The sequence below is a fragment of the Hyposmocoma kahamanoa genome, unplaced genomic scaffold, assembly GCF_003589595.1.
Source record: "Hyposmocoma kahamanoa isolate Upper Pololo Valley unplaced genomic scaffold, ASM358959v1 78, whole genome shotgun sequence".
Lineage (NCBI taxonomy): Eukaryota > Metazoa > Arthropoda > Insecta > Lepidoptera > Cosmopterigidae > Hyposmocoma > Hyposmocoma kahamanoa.
The window spans coordinates 11,986,043-11,998,966 of record NW_020653945.1 but is presented as its reverse complement, the minus strand read 5'-3'; the positions used below and the strand labels follow the sequence as shown (position 1 = coordinate 11,998,966).

Here is a 12,924-nt window from a genome sequence, read left to right as displayed (position 1 = left end):
AGGTGGTGTCAACCGAGACGGCCATTCTAAGCCTGAAGTACTATATTGTATAATGCAGTTAAAAGTGTGTCTTCAAATCGCATAGAGTGAATCCCAGTGTTTATCACAGCATATCGCTAAATGGCAAACTGCTAAATAAAGTTCATCAACAAACTTAAGAGTTGATACTCTTGCCTGTGGAGCATCTTTCAATCATCTCTCCTATAAGCCAGGTCCTTGACCTCTTTATATGACACGACACCGGCCTTTTCCTTAATTGGTCTATGTAACTATGTATATAGAATTACACAACTAACAAATAGAATTACACAATTTACATACCTAGGCAGAATGTGGTGTGATTCGAAAGACGATCGAGATATCGTTACTGCGCGTGCAATACCGCTGAAAAGCACTCTGTAAATACAGCGTAACAGCGTCTTCACGATTTTACAGGAGGAATAAACAACTTAAAATCTTAGCTATTAAACTATATTTTACCGACTGAACTCTGTAGCTACTTCTTTGCAACTCACTTTGTAGAAAAATAACGTAAGTTTACCCATAACTTGTTTAGATTCCGGATATAGTCACTAACGCGGTTTTGTAGTAACAAATTACAGAAAAAGTAGTATACTGTTAGTAGGTGCGCGGGATTGAAATGAAATATTTTATTAAAGGTTTGATTTTATTATGACTAAAGAGCAAAAGTGATAGAAAGTAAGGAGGCCTTTGCCCTTCTCTGCGACAATACAGGGTCATAATAATAATAAATTAACAAAAAAGGTTCTAAAACAAACATCTTCTTAGACGAAAAAAGTATTATCAGATAATCCATAAATTGTTACTTTTGTTGGTAGGTCAATGGTTCGTAGTCAAATTGTATAGAAATCTTTTTATAAGTAATTCAAAAAGAAGGTAAGTTCTCGTGATTAAAATGTTATTAAAGTTTGTAGTTTGAAAATATGTGCAATTAAGAATAACAAAAAAAAACAGTCTCATAAGTCCTCTGAAAATAACAGCAGCTTAATCTTGTTAAATGTCTTGCACAAATATAATTAAAAGGTAGTGTCTTGCTCTGAAGCCACGCCACCCCATTTTTTTTTATTATGATATTACCCACTATAATCTTAGAGGATGGCAAAAAATAATTTCCATAGTCCTAAGGTCGTATTCCAGAACTCTACTCAATGCTCAAGTCAGGACTTTAGTATTGCAGTGAGCACTGAAAATCATACTCAAGTCCCTGCCATTACGGTCGTATTTCCAGTGCTTGTTTCCAGTGCAATCCTGACTTGAGCATTGAGTAGAGTTCTAGAATACGACCCTAAGACTATACACAGCTGATGCACATGACTTTGCGTCATACTCCTGCCAGGCGTGCTTTATTTCAGGAGACTCGTCGAACTGTGCTGATGCTGTAGTCGAGGTTTTGCCTTTGGGTATGGAGTGTTACATACCATATTCTGATGTACCTAATGGACCCCAAGCTCCTCCATGGTTTTACGCTGATTGTAGTTGTGCTGAAACACGTAAGCAGTCCGCGTACCAAGCTTGGGCAGATAATCGACCGCGCATAGCTTCGAGTACTGGAAATTTGAAGAAAGCTTTTAATAAGGCCGCCAAGAAGTGTGTTACGTAGGACTAAGTTCGACCATGTGCGCCGCATAGGGGCCAAGCTTGCCTCTTATCCAGCAGGCAGCAAATCCTTTTCGTCCCTGGCCAAAGCGGTCGAATCTAACTTTTGTCGCTCATCTTTGCCACCTCTGCTGAGGCCAGATTGTTCGCTGGCTCATACTGCGGAAGAGAAGGCGAATCTTATTGCCTCACTCTTTGCAGAGAGTTCGCATTTGGATGCCGCAGGGAACCTACCACTTACTTTACCTCAGGCTGGCAGCACTATGTCGCCAGGTCGCATCCGTCAAAAAGAGATACTTAGAACTCTGCGAAATTTAGACATAAATAAAGCTAACGGGCCAGATGGATTTTCAGCAATAGTCCTGCATAACTGTGCGCCTGAGTTATGTCCTGTTCTCACCCGCCTGTACCGCCTCTCACTTGAGACTGGTGTAGTTCCCAGGTCGAGGAAACTTGTAAACGTGCAAGCTGTGCCGAAAAAGGGAAGCAGAGCTGACCCTGTCAACTATAGACCTATCTCAGTCACTTCCATACTCTGCAAGACTATGGAACGTGTACTCAACAACCGTCTAATGTCATACCTTGAAGACAACGACCTCCTTAGTGATCGCCAGTACGGATTCCCACGAGGGCGATCTACTGGGGATTTTCTTGTTTATGCCTGTCACATATGGAGCGAGGCTATAGAACAGCAAGGCGAGGCACTTGCAGTGTCTTTAGACATTTCTAAAGCTTTTGACAGGGTCTGGCACGCAAGCCTTTTAAGTAAACTTCCCTCTTATGGGCTTCCCACTGACCTTTGTAATTGGACCTCGGATTTGTTGAGTGAACGTACGATTCGAGTGGTCTTAGAAGGCTACTCTTCCGAACATACGGCGACAGATAGAGAGTTCCTCAGGGTTCCGTACTGTCTGCAACTCTCTTTCTGCTGCATATCAATGATATGTTAATTCCTTTGCGTATGCTGATGACAGCACAGTTGTAGATAGATAGGTACTTGACCAGTGCAAGTACCTATCTCAGCGGAGAGGATATCAGTCTTGTCGAGAGTCTATGGTTAGCCGTTTTGATTTGACACTCCAGGCAGTCTCCGATTGGGGCGATGCCAATCTTGTCAATTTTAACGCTACCAAAGCGCAGGCGTATCTATTCTCAACAAAACGGAGTTCCTTTGAGCTGACTTCGACTTTTCGTGATATATTCATACCGATGCCCGAATGTCTCCATTTATTTTCCTTTTTATCGTTAACTTTCAAATAATAAATTTTAACATTACTTCGTCTTGATGAATTTGATTTCTTAGTTCTCCTAGTCATAGGTTTCGTGCAGAGATCGTGTTATAACTTTTTCATTAATATGGTAAATATGCGGACTTGCGGCCAATTTCAGCAATGCTACTGTTTCGCGGTATTGTTTCGATGGCAAAAATGAGGTTTCTTAGAAACTAATTTAAATTCTGTGAGATCTAGCTTAGGCGAGTTAGCGTTAAGGATCTGTTGGCGCGATATTTCAGTTTTGTACCTTTTGCTGTTACGCGATATTTACCAACTGCTCTTCCGCAGTTTTGCACGCGCAGTAACGATATCGAACGGGAACGGAGGGCACTGGTAGTGTGGAGTAATATGTTGTATAGTAGGTTTGCTCGTTTCTCTAAGCAAGGCAAAATTACCGTTTGCAAGGCTTTCTGTCGAGTATTTTATAGGAGCAATGTGTGGGTCAATTACACTCAAAAGGCATACCATGCCCTTTGCGTCCGCTACAATAATGCCTTGAAAATGCTGTTGGGGCTCTCGCGTCATTGCAGCGCTTCAGAAATGGTCGCCGAGGAACGTACTGATGACTTTTCTGCCATTTGACGGAACCGGATTGTCTCTGTTGAGCGGTTTGCGAGGTAGTCAAAACGGGATTCTGAAGGTAGTTGCCGATAAATATAATTGTTCCATCCTGGAGTTCTGGGTGGACCTGGTTATATGTAGTAGGTAGATAAATAAATTTCATTATCATTATTATTATCTATTTTAGACTCTCGCCTCTCTTAAGACTTAAAAGATTATTATTAGGTATTAATTAATATAGTTGTAAGTACCAAATGTTACTAACAATTCTATGGATGCACTTATCTGAAATATATTATTATTCATATTTCCTTCGAAATTACCTTACTTATTTAACAGAATAATAAATAAATAATAATAAAGTAATTTTAATTTTTTTCATTCGTTGTTTTATTTAATACACAAAAATTATTGCCTGTGGGATTTAGGGAGAAGGGATTTAAGCAAATAGCTACATATTTAAATTGCTTTAAACATTGCTATTGAAATATCTTAAGTATATTACTGCATAGTAAAATGAATACAGCTCTCTTATTCAAAAGGACGAATTCAAAAACTTAATAACTTTGGCGTAAAAGCTTCGCGGGTTTACCTAAAGTATTTCAAATTCATTGCTCTCACCGAGCTCATATAAAATAACATAAAACTTTGTTTGTCTTAATATTATGTTACGCCCCGATGTGATTCCTAAGTCTTCCTATAGCCGAGATCTGTATTTTTCTAAAAAAATTCATATTTACGAAATTAGCTAACTGCAATACATACATACATATTTATTTATTATTTATTAATTTTATTTGCCTACGCGCAATATGTTTTCTCAAAACACCCACAGAATTTTTGGTTCATATTATTTTGTCACCAAGATATTTTTGAATTTGTCCGAAATAGAATAAAAGAGCATAACGCGAATTTTGTACAAAATGTAGCGGCGACTGAACAATGGAACTAACACGTCGCTGTTGCTTCGACCACGGTAAGAAAATACCTCGACATGTAATATGTAGAAGCTTACGTTTATATGAATGCTGACATTTACAAGTTACATCGGCGCTTGTCGATCTAAAATTACATCAAGTTTTCCTTTAAAATTATTGTATTACTTTGTGGCGAATGTAGACATACGTCCCTATACATATTGTTATGACGTTACGTAATTTTACCCAGGGCATTAAAATATTCAAGAACGTATCCCAGCATAAGAATGGCACTCTCGAGCGATGAAAAGGAAATATCTCAGCACGTACGGCGAGTTTCCGCGCCGCATCAATCATTGCCAAAAGTTGAGCTTACCTGCCCGCCTCGTTTCCCACCCGCGGCGAAATGCTTTGTTAATCATAAATATTTTTATATGGGATCTTTCCATATAAAAATATTTGTAGTGTTTCCATTGTTTTAACAATTGTATTGATTTAATAAATATTGCGACGAAAAACAAATTTAAAAGACTAATTTTAATATAATATCGGTACCTCCAGTGAACACTACGTCAATTGTATTTTTTGGTCAGTTACTGTTATTTTTGTAAATAGCCCCATTTATTTACTAAAATTATGCTCCTCGAATTTTGAGAAAAAAAATAAAAAAATAAAAACAGAACAGGTCCAAAAATTAAGTTGGCTTAGTGTTCATTGGCGGTATCGATATTAAGTTAATTTGTGTTTTTACTTTTTCTGCAAAGATCTGAAAGGAAAGATTTGCGATTACGACTATCAAATTTTTTATCGCCGGATAGGAAACAATTTACCTTTTACTGATGCGGCAAAATGCAGCACTGTACCGTCTCAACGGGCAATTCACCTTTGAACTTTCGCAATCTCAACTCTTGGTTTTTCCCCCAAATATACAGATCACTAAAGGTTTTATATTGTTTGTACATAGTCTCCTACGCTATTACGAATAACTGTTGTTTACAACAGGTAACAGGTATTTAGTTAGACTAGTGACATGGAGCTCGATAGATTATGTAAGCTTATTAAAAAAGTCGAAAAAGAACGCTTATTTCTCGATTCTTTGATTCATGATGGCAAACAAAATATCTCCATAAATTCTAGCAGTTCAAAATCTGGCACGAACGAACGAAAATGTTACCAATATTTACTCGTACTCAAGGAATTTCTAATTATCGTCTGGAGGACACCCAATGTCGCACGCTACCCACCTCCTCCTACCGCTCTCGTTAACAAACCGACGTTTACACCCGCCAATAAATTACTAATTCTATTTTGTAAAATGTTTGTTTACATAAGCAGAGTTAGTCTAGGACCTAAATTCTAGGTTTTGATAGCCCGGGCTTGTTACAGTGGATAGCTATGAAAATTATGTAATAATAATAATAATAATAATTCATTTATTTGTACAAAACACTATATATAAAAACGTGTTTTTAAAGCAAGTATTTTAATAAATAAACAAAGAACATTGTTAGCGAAAAACGTATTTATTGAAAATTCTATTACTTATCAAATTATAAAAATATTCTATTATTTCAGTCACACAACATAAGATTCGAAATTAAACAATGAACATTATCAGGCACACTGGTTCCTTAAATTGTAACATATACCATAATAATGTGGTTTCACATAAATGTGATCTTTGTCCGAACTTGATTCACTTGCCAAACGTTAAGATTTTCGTACTCCTCGATACATGCATCCACCTGGGGAATACAAACGGATCTATAAAAAGTTGAATTTTCTAATTCTACCAACATTACGGTGTATAACTCAAAATTAATAAAGCAGTCAGCACTATTATAATTTTATAAATAAATAAAATTATAATTATTCAAAAAACAATGTCAAAAAACAGAAACAAACTTGATCGGGCTTGAATCCCTTGTCGACGCAGCGCTCAATGACGTCGGCGATCTTCACCGTCTTGTTGGAGCCCGCCAAATCACGCACGATCGCGAAGATGCGATCTGTAGAGCTGATACCCCTGCAACGTACTTCAGTTTTAACACGGCACTATGCACTTTGACATTTCTGATACTAATATTAATATAATATCCGACCAACACCAACATAACCAGTGTAAGAAAAATGGAACCATATAGTTGTAATAATTTAGTCTACATCGTGAATAAATTTACAGTTATAAATATACATCACATTATTGAAAAAAAATCTCTAATGTGTGGTTTGTTTGACTTGTGATAAAATAGTGAGGCGTACGAACCTCTGCACGTTCTCATCAATATGCTGCAATGACTGTTTCGACATCTCCACGAGTCGTATAGCCTCCGCAACGTCTTCCTTCTCCACGACATCGGATAACCGCAGTCGCGCCAACGCCGTAGACAGACGCAGTATTGCCAACAGGTTTCGCGCCGATGTGAATGTTACGTCACGTGCGTTGCGCGCTTCCCGGCGCAGCTCTACATATGATGCTGAAATAGTAAACAAAAATATCATGGATTTTCGACCGATTATACTAAGAACCTACATATTTTAATTAAGAACTTGTATCCAGTTTTATGAGCTGATAATAAAAAATAAATAAATAACATTAGAGATCCAATATTGTTGTAAATTTAAATTTGCTTAAATATTGGCCATTAAGCAGTTTTTTATTCCAATTTGTAGATGTTATCCACAAATTGTAACGAAAAAATTTTTCAATGTGCAGTCTTTACGAAGACACTTCGTAACGCATCATACTCGTACATGGTAAAGGACAGTTATGTTGACTAAGAAACTTACACACGATATAATCAGCGAGGTTCTGCGGCACGAAAGGGTGCTTGCGCTTGGTGAGCCCGACATAGCGACGCACGAGTCGCATGGGCAGGGCGCGCGTCTCAGTCGGCGGCTGCGCAGAGTGCTGGTGCACGTACGCAATGTGCTTGGCCAGTTCTAGATCCTTTTCGCTGTACGCACAGGCAAAATAACAGTACAGGGCAAGTAAAAAGAACGTAGATATAATATAATAAAACCATGGATCACACCGAGTGTCCTACGTTGTATTAGAACCCTAAATAAACTTCAACAAAAATGCCGTAGTAATCCATTTGATGAATATAACAAACAAATCTACAATAGATACAGAAATTACTGTAATATTCTTATAAAGAAGCTAAAAAGAAACTACGAAAAAGAAATATTAAATAATTCAGTCAAAAATAATAAACTATTATGGAAAAATATTACGTATACTAGTAACAATAAATCCACCAACACAGAACTGACGAATTTGAAATTGACTCCCTCTGCCTCTGCGGATTATGTAAATAAGTTTTTTGTCAATATTGACAAGCAGTTTGCTCAGCAAATACAAACACTGAATGATGAACTGAAAACTTATCTCTAAAACTTACCAACACAAATCAACTCCTTCGTTCTTCTGCATACTGACGAAGATGAAGTAAACTGTATAATTAGGAACCTAAAATCGAGTAGTGCGCCAGGCTATGACAATATCCCTACAGCATTTTTAAAATCTGCAAATTCCGTAGTTGTTCTCATTATTACCTATGCTGCAAACCTCTGTTTGGACAAAGGAGTTTTTCCGACACTTCTTAAGTTGTCAACTATAACTCCTGTGTATAAGGGCGGAGACATAGACGATGTCAATAATTACAGGCCTATATCTGTATTATCAGCGATATCTAAAATACTGGAAAAATTACTCAATAAAAGATTACTAGTCTATTTAAATAAAAACAATATATTGTCTGTAAACCAATTGGTTTTCAACGTGGAAGATATGCGGAGGATGCAGTAATCTCCTTGAGTTCTCTGGTTACAGAAAAACTTGACAAACGTAAGAAACGTTTGTAAGTATTTTTGGACTTAAAAAAAGCGTTTGACACCGTATCTCTCTCCATACTGGTATATAAATTAGAAAAGATAGGTATAAGCGGTACTCCACTTTGTATATTCACTGATTACTTGACAAATAGGAAGCAAACAGTGAAATTAGATAACCAAATCAGTGGGTGCGAAGAGGTTTTGTATGGCGCCCCCCTGGGTAGCGATCTTGGTCCTACGCTTTTTCTTATATATATAAATGACCTATGTGATATACAGATCAAGAACGCTAATATTTTCTCTTATGCTGATGATACAGCCATTGTATTCACTGATAATTCTTGGGATACTCTGAAGTCTAGTGCGGAACGGGGACTGGAGCGTGTAAACAGATGGTTAAGTAACAATTCTCTTACGTTAAATACTAATAAAACAAACTACATCTGTTTTAGTATAAATAATGATACTCAGCCCAAAAATAATGTTGACTTAAAGATTCATATTTCAAAAAACCACAGGTAACATCAGTAACTGCACTTCCATGATTAAAGTTGCGCAATCAAAATATTTGGGTGTTCTTGTGGACCAGCGACTCTCGTGGTATCCACACCTCGAACATGACATTTCAGCAGAGAAAAAGCTATTCATGGCGGCTCTTTAATTCTTATTAAAAATAATTAAAAATTTAAAGAACGTACAGATATTGTGAGCCTATCTATTGAGCGGACTATAGAGATATCCTGCATAGAGCTTGAACGGCTTGTTATATTAAGCGTGTATAGACCCCTCATTCATCTTACGAACTATTTGAAAAAAGATTAGATGAAGTTTTAGGCAAATTAAATAATCCAAATAAATATATTGCTGTTTGTGGTGACTTCAATGTTAACTTATTAGAAGATTCCAGTGCTAGCAGTAGGCTCATATCATTTTTCCAATGTTATAATCTTGTGAATATTTTCTTGGTGCCTACTAAAATAACTTCTACTACTGCCACTTGTTTAGACAATATTTATACTAACGCCGTACCTAGTAATAAATCTATTATAAATAAATTAACTTCTGATCACTGCGGTCAATTGGCCACTTTTAATATAACTGTTGACAAAATGCCAAAAAAGGATATCACATGCGTTCCGATAAATAATGGTAGACTTAAAGCTTATAGAAATAATGTAATGCTTAGAAATAATGTAAACTAACTGAACTCCCGTACGTTAACGATCCCAATAAATTGTATAATTCAGTTTTCAACATAGTCAAAAGTGAACGTGATAACGTTTTTAGGTCCAAAATCATAATTAATAATTCATTGAAATTTAGTGATTGGGCGACTGTGGGAATTCACAAAAGACTATATGATCTTTACGATGAAAGGACTTATAACACTAGTAACAGTTTTAATGATTTTGTTAGGAAATATTCGAAAATGTTTAAACGTGTTTGTGTTGCAGCCAACGCAATGTTTATAAATAATAAAATAAAAAGCAGCGCGAATGTAGTAAAAACGACTTGGAATATTATAAACAGCGAAACTGGAAGGGTCAAACCTCGTAACTTAGATTTTCAACTAAGATTTAATGACAAAATTGTAAACACAGACGCAGAAGTTGCTAAAATATTTGAAATTTTTTTTACTGACATTCCAATTTTGACTACTAAGTCGTTAAATTCATCTCGTACCGCCGCTGAATCCTTACTAAAAGAAAATGATGCAGTTAGTATCACTAATTTAAGGTTCCGTCATGTATTTCCAAACGATATTGTTAAAGCCTTTAAGTCTATAAACATAAAAAATACTGCTGATCTTGATGGTCTTTCAGTCAGAGTAATTAGTTCTATAGTTGATTGTATTGCGCCTTATTTAGCCTGTGTCTTTAACAACACATTTAGTGTTGATGATGGTGTCTTTCCTGACCTCATGAAGCAAAAGTAAAGTTATTCCACTTTTCAAATCTGGTAGTATTTCTGACCCCACCAATTTCAGACCTATATCAATACTACCAACTCTCAGTAAAATATTTGAAAAAATTATTCTAAATCAGATGTGTGCACATTTTTATAGTAATAACTTAATGTCTCCTAAACAATTTGGTTTCACTCGGGGTCGCTCTACAACCGCTGGTGTCGAGTTGATTAATCATATATTTGATGCATGGGAAGTCTCACATGATGCTATTGGTGTATTCTGTGACCTTTCCAAAGCTTTTGATTGTGTGCACCATGATACACTAGTCAGGAAACTTTGCCATTATGGTGTGGCAGGACGTGATCTCGACCTTCTTAAATCGTATTTGCGTGGTATGGTACAGAGGGTCGATGTTAACGGTACGAGATCGTCAGGATCTGCAATTAGCATGGGTGTCCCTCAAGGTTCAATTCTAGGCCCATTTTTATTTTTAGTTTATATTAATGACTTACCTAGCCTTATGGAGGGTATAAAACATGAGATAGTATTGTTTGCTGATGATACTTCCTTATTATTTAAAGTTAAAAGGCACCAATGTTCCTGCGACGATGTGAACAATACTATATCTAAAGTAGTTGATTGGTTTGCTGTTAATAACCTACTTCTTAATAAGAAAAAAACAAATTGTGTGAAATTTACATTACCCAATGTTAGAGAGACAGTTACAAACATTGTAGTTAGAAACGAAAAATTGAATCTTGTGGATACAGTTGTATTTCTAGGTATAACGTTAGATGCTAAATTACAATGGGGTCCCCATATAAGTAAGTTATCAAAACGGCTCGGCTCTGCAGTGTACGCGATTAAAAAAATAAGGAAACTTTCAGACGTCGAAACCGCTAGATTGGTTTACTTCAGCTACTTTCACAGTCTAATGACATACGGCATTTTGATTTGGGGTAATGCCGCCGATATCAATAGAATCTTTGTCCTGCAGAAACGTGCAGTTAGGGCAATTTACAATCTGGGCCCCAAAGTATCTTTGAGAGATAAGTTTAAGGAAATTAACATTCTTACACTAGCCTCACAGTACATTTATGAAAATGTAATTTATGTGAAAAGGAATAGTAATTTATTTATGAAAAATAGTGACAGGCATAACATTAATACGAGTCTTCACAAAGTCAAAAAATCATTTAAGGGGCAATGTATACGCTTCTATAACAAGATTCCGGTTGATATACAAAATTTGCCTTTCACGAGGTTTTAAACTATAGTGAAACAAAAACTTTATACTAAAGGTTATTATACAACTTCTGCGTACTTGGATGACAAAAATCCGTGGTAGTAACCCGTTTAGCTCATGGAGGTAGTCTCGATCTCTGATGTTTCAAATAAAAAAAAAATATTGTAAATGTTATTTACAAAGAGCAACCCCTAGAGTTTCTTGCTCATTCTTCTCAGGGGAATCTGCCTTACGAATGAGCGGTAGAGTTTAAAACCATAGTGACGATTTCAAGTGTAATAATGCTTACCTATGAAATAAAGATTATAAAAAAAAAAGAGTAAGAAAACTTAATTGGATTTTTAAAACACTAAGATATGTAGTGCCAGGACCAGTCGTTGGTCCACGAGTCTCGTCGTCTAGGGATATACTCAAGGAAATATACGTGAGTTTGGTTCAATCTGTATTGATTTATTGTATTCCTGTATGGGCTGGAGTTGCTAAAACTCGTTTTCTCGAGTTGGAACGTGCGCAACGCAATTTGCTTAAAATAAAGTATTTAAAAAAAAAGACGATTTGCCACTAGCAGTTTGTATCAACTAACAAATTTAGCCACTGTAAGGAAACTCTACATCACTCAAACCACAGTTTTGAGGACTTTTCCAATCATGATGAAGTACAAATGTACGGCGAAATCAATGTTACTCTACTGCCATCCACATTTTCTGTATACATTTTCAATACGAAGTTAAATAAAACAATTACCGGTTAGGTTTGTCTTGAATGAGCCAGAGGAGGTCGAAACGCGAAAGCAGCGCAGCGGGCAGCTGAATATTCTGCTCGATGGTACGCTTCGGGTTGTAGCGCCCGTAAGCTGGGTTAGCGGCTGCTAGGATGGACACGCGAGCGTTCAGGCAAGTCATTATACCTGCCTGAGAAAGAAACAAAAACACTAATGAAGATCGTCATCGTAGACATCGTCTTTACAGGCATTAATTAAAACGGTATTAACTTTATAATTCATTAAACAAAGTGCTTTGAAACAGTCTTGCCTTTATGTGTAACATTTCGTGTCATTATCATAAGACTGCACATATTCGTTCGTTTTCCGTATCGATATTTAGAAATGTAAACATTCACGAACGCGTTTTATATCGCCTACACCTCAAAATTACAAGGAAGAAAAATTTACATAGATTTTATTTAACTCGTTCACTTGAACGGAATGTAACTAACATCACATTACCTTGGCAATACTGATAGTCTGCTGCTCCATAACCTCGTGAATGGCAGTGCGGTCGGTATCGGCCATCTTGTCGAACTCGTCGATGCAGCATACGCCCTGGTCAGCCAGCACTAGCGCCCCACCCTCCAGCATCATCTCGCCCGTGAATGGGTCCTGAAAAAATATTACGATACTCTAATTAATTGTAGGGGATGCGGTAGCCCTCATTACATTAGGGTTTATAACTTGAACGCAACGACAAAACTTCGAAATGTTTACGATCATCATTTGCACAATAATCAAAGGAAAAACATCATATCAACAATTTACAAATTTATCAAATCCAATTGTCATTGAAC

General features: G+C 36.7%; 1 protein-coding gene across 2 annotated transcripts in view; it reads right to left on the bottom strand.

Annotated features, from left to right (window-relative positions):
- Positions 1-5,910: 5,910 nt before the first annotated feature.
- LOC113232960 (DNA replication licensing factor Mcm7) overlaps positions 5,911-12,924 on the bottom strand; it is a 23,978-nt gene continuing 16,964 nt past the window's right edge. The window contains exons 10-15 of one of the 2 annotated variants that reach the window (XM_026467879.1): positions 12,587-12,739; positions 12,106-12,272; positions 7,160-7,326; positions 6,636-6,846; positions 6,275-6,395; positions 5,911-6,114 (exon numbers count right to left, since the gene is read on the bottom strand). In XM_026467879.1, coding sequence (XP_026323664.1) covers positions 6,034-6,114; positions 6,275-6,395; positions 6,636-6,846; positions 7,160-7,326; positions 12,106-12,272; positions 12,587-12,739 — 900 coding nt within the window. In that variant the 3' untranslated portion in view covers positions 5,911-6,033. The remainder of the gene's footprint in view (positions 6,115-6,274; positions 6,396-6,635; positions 6,847-7,159; positions 7,327-12,105; positions 12,273-12,586; positions 12,740-12,924) is intronic. The other variant, XM_026467880.1, reaches the window with a different exon arrangement.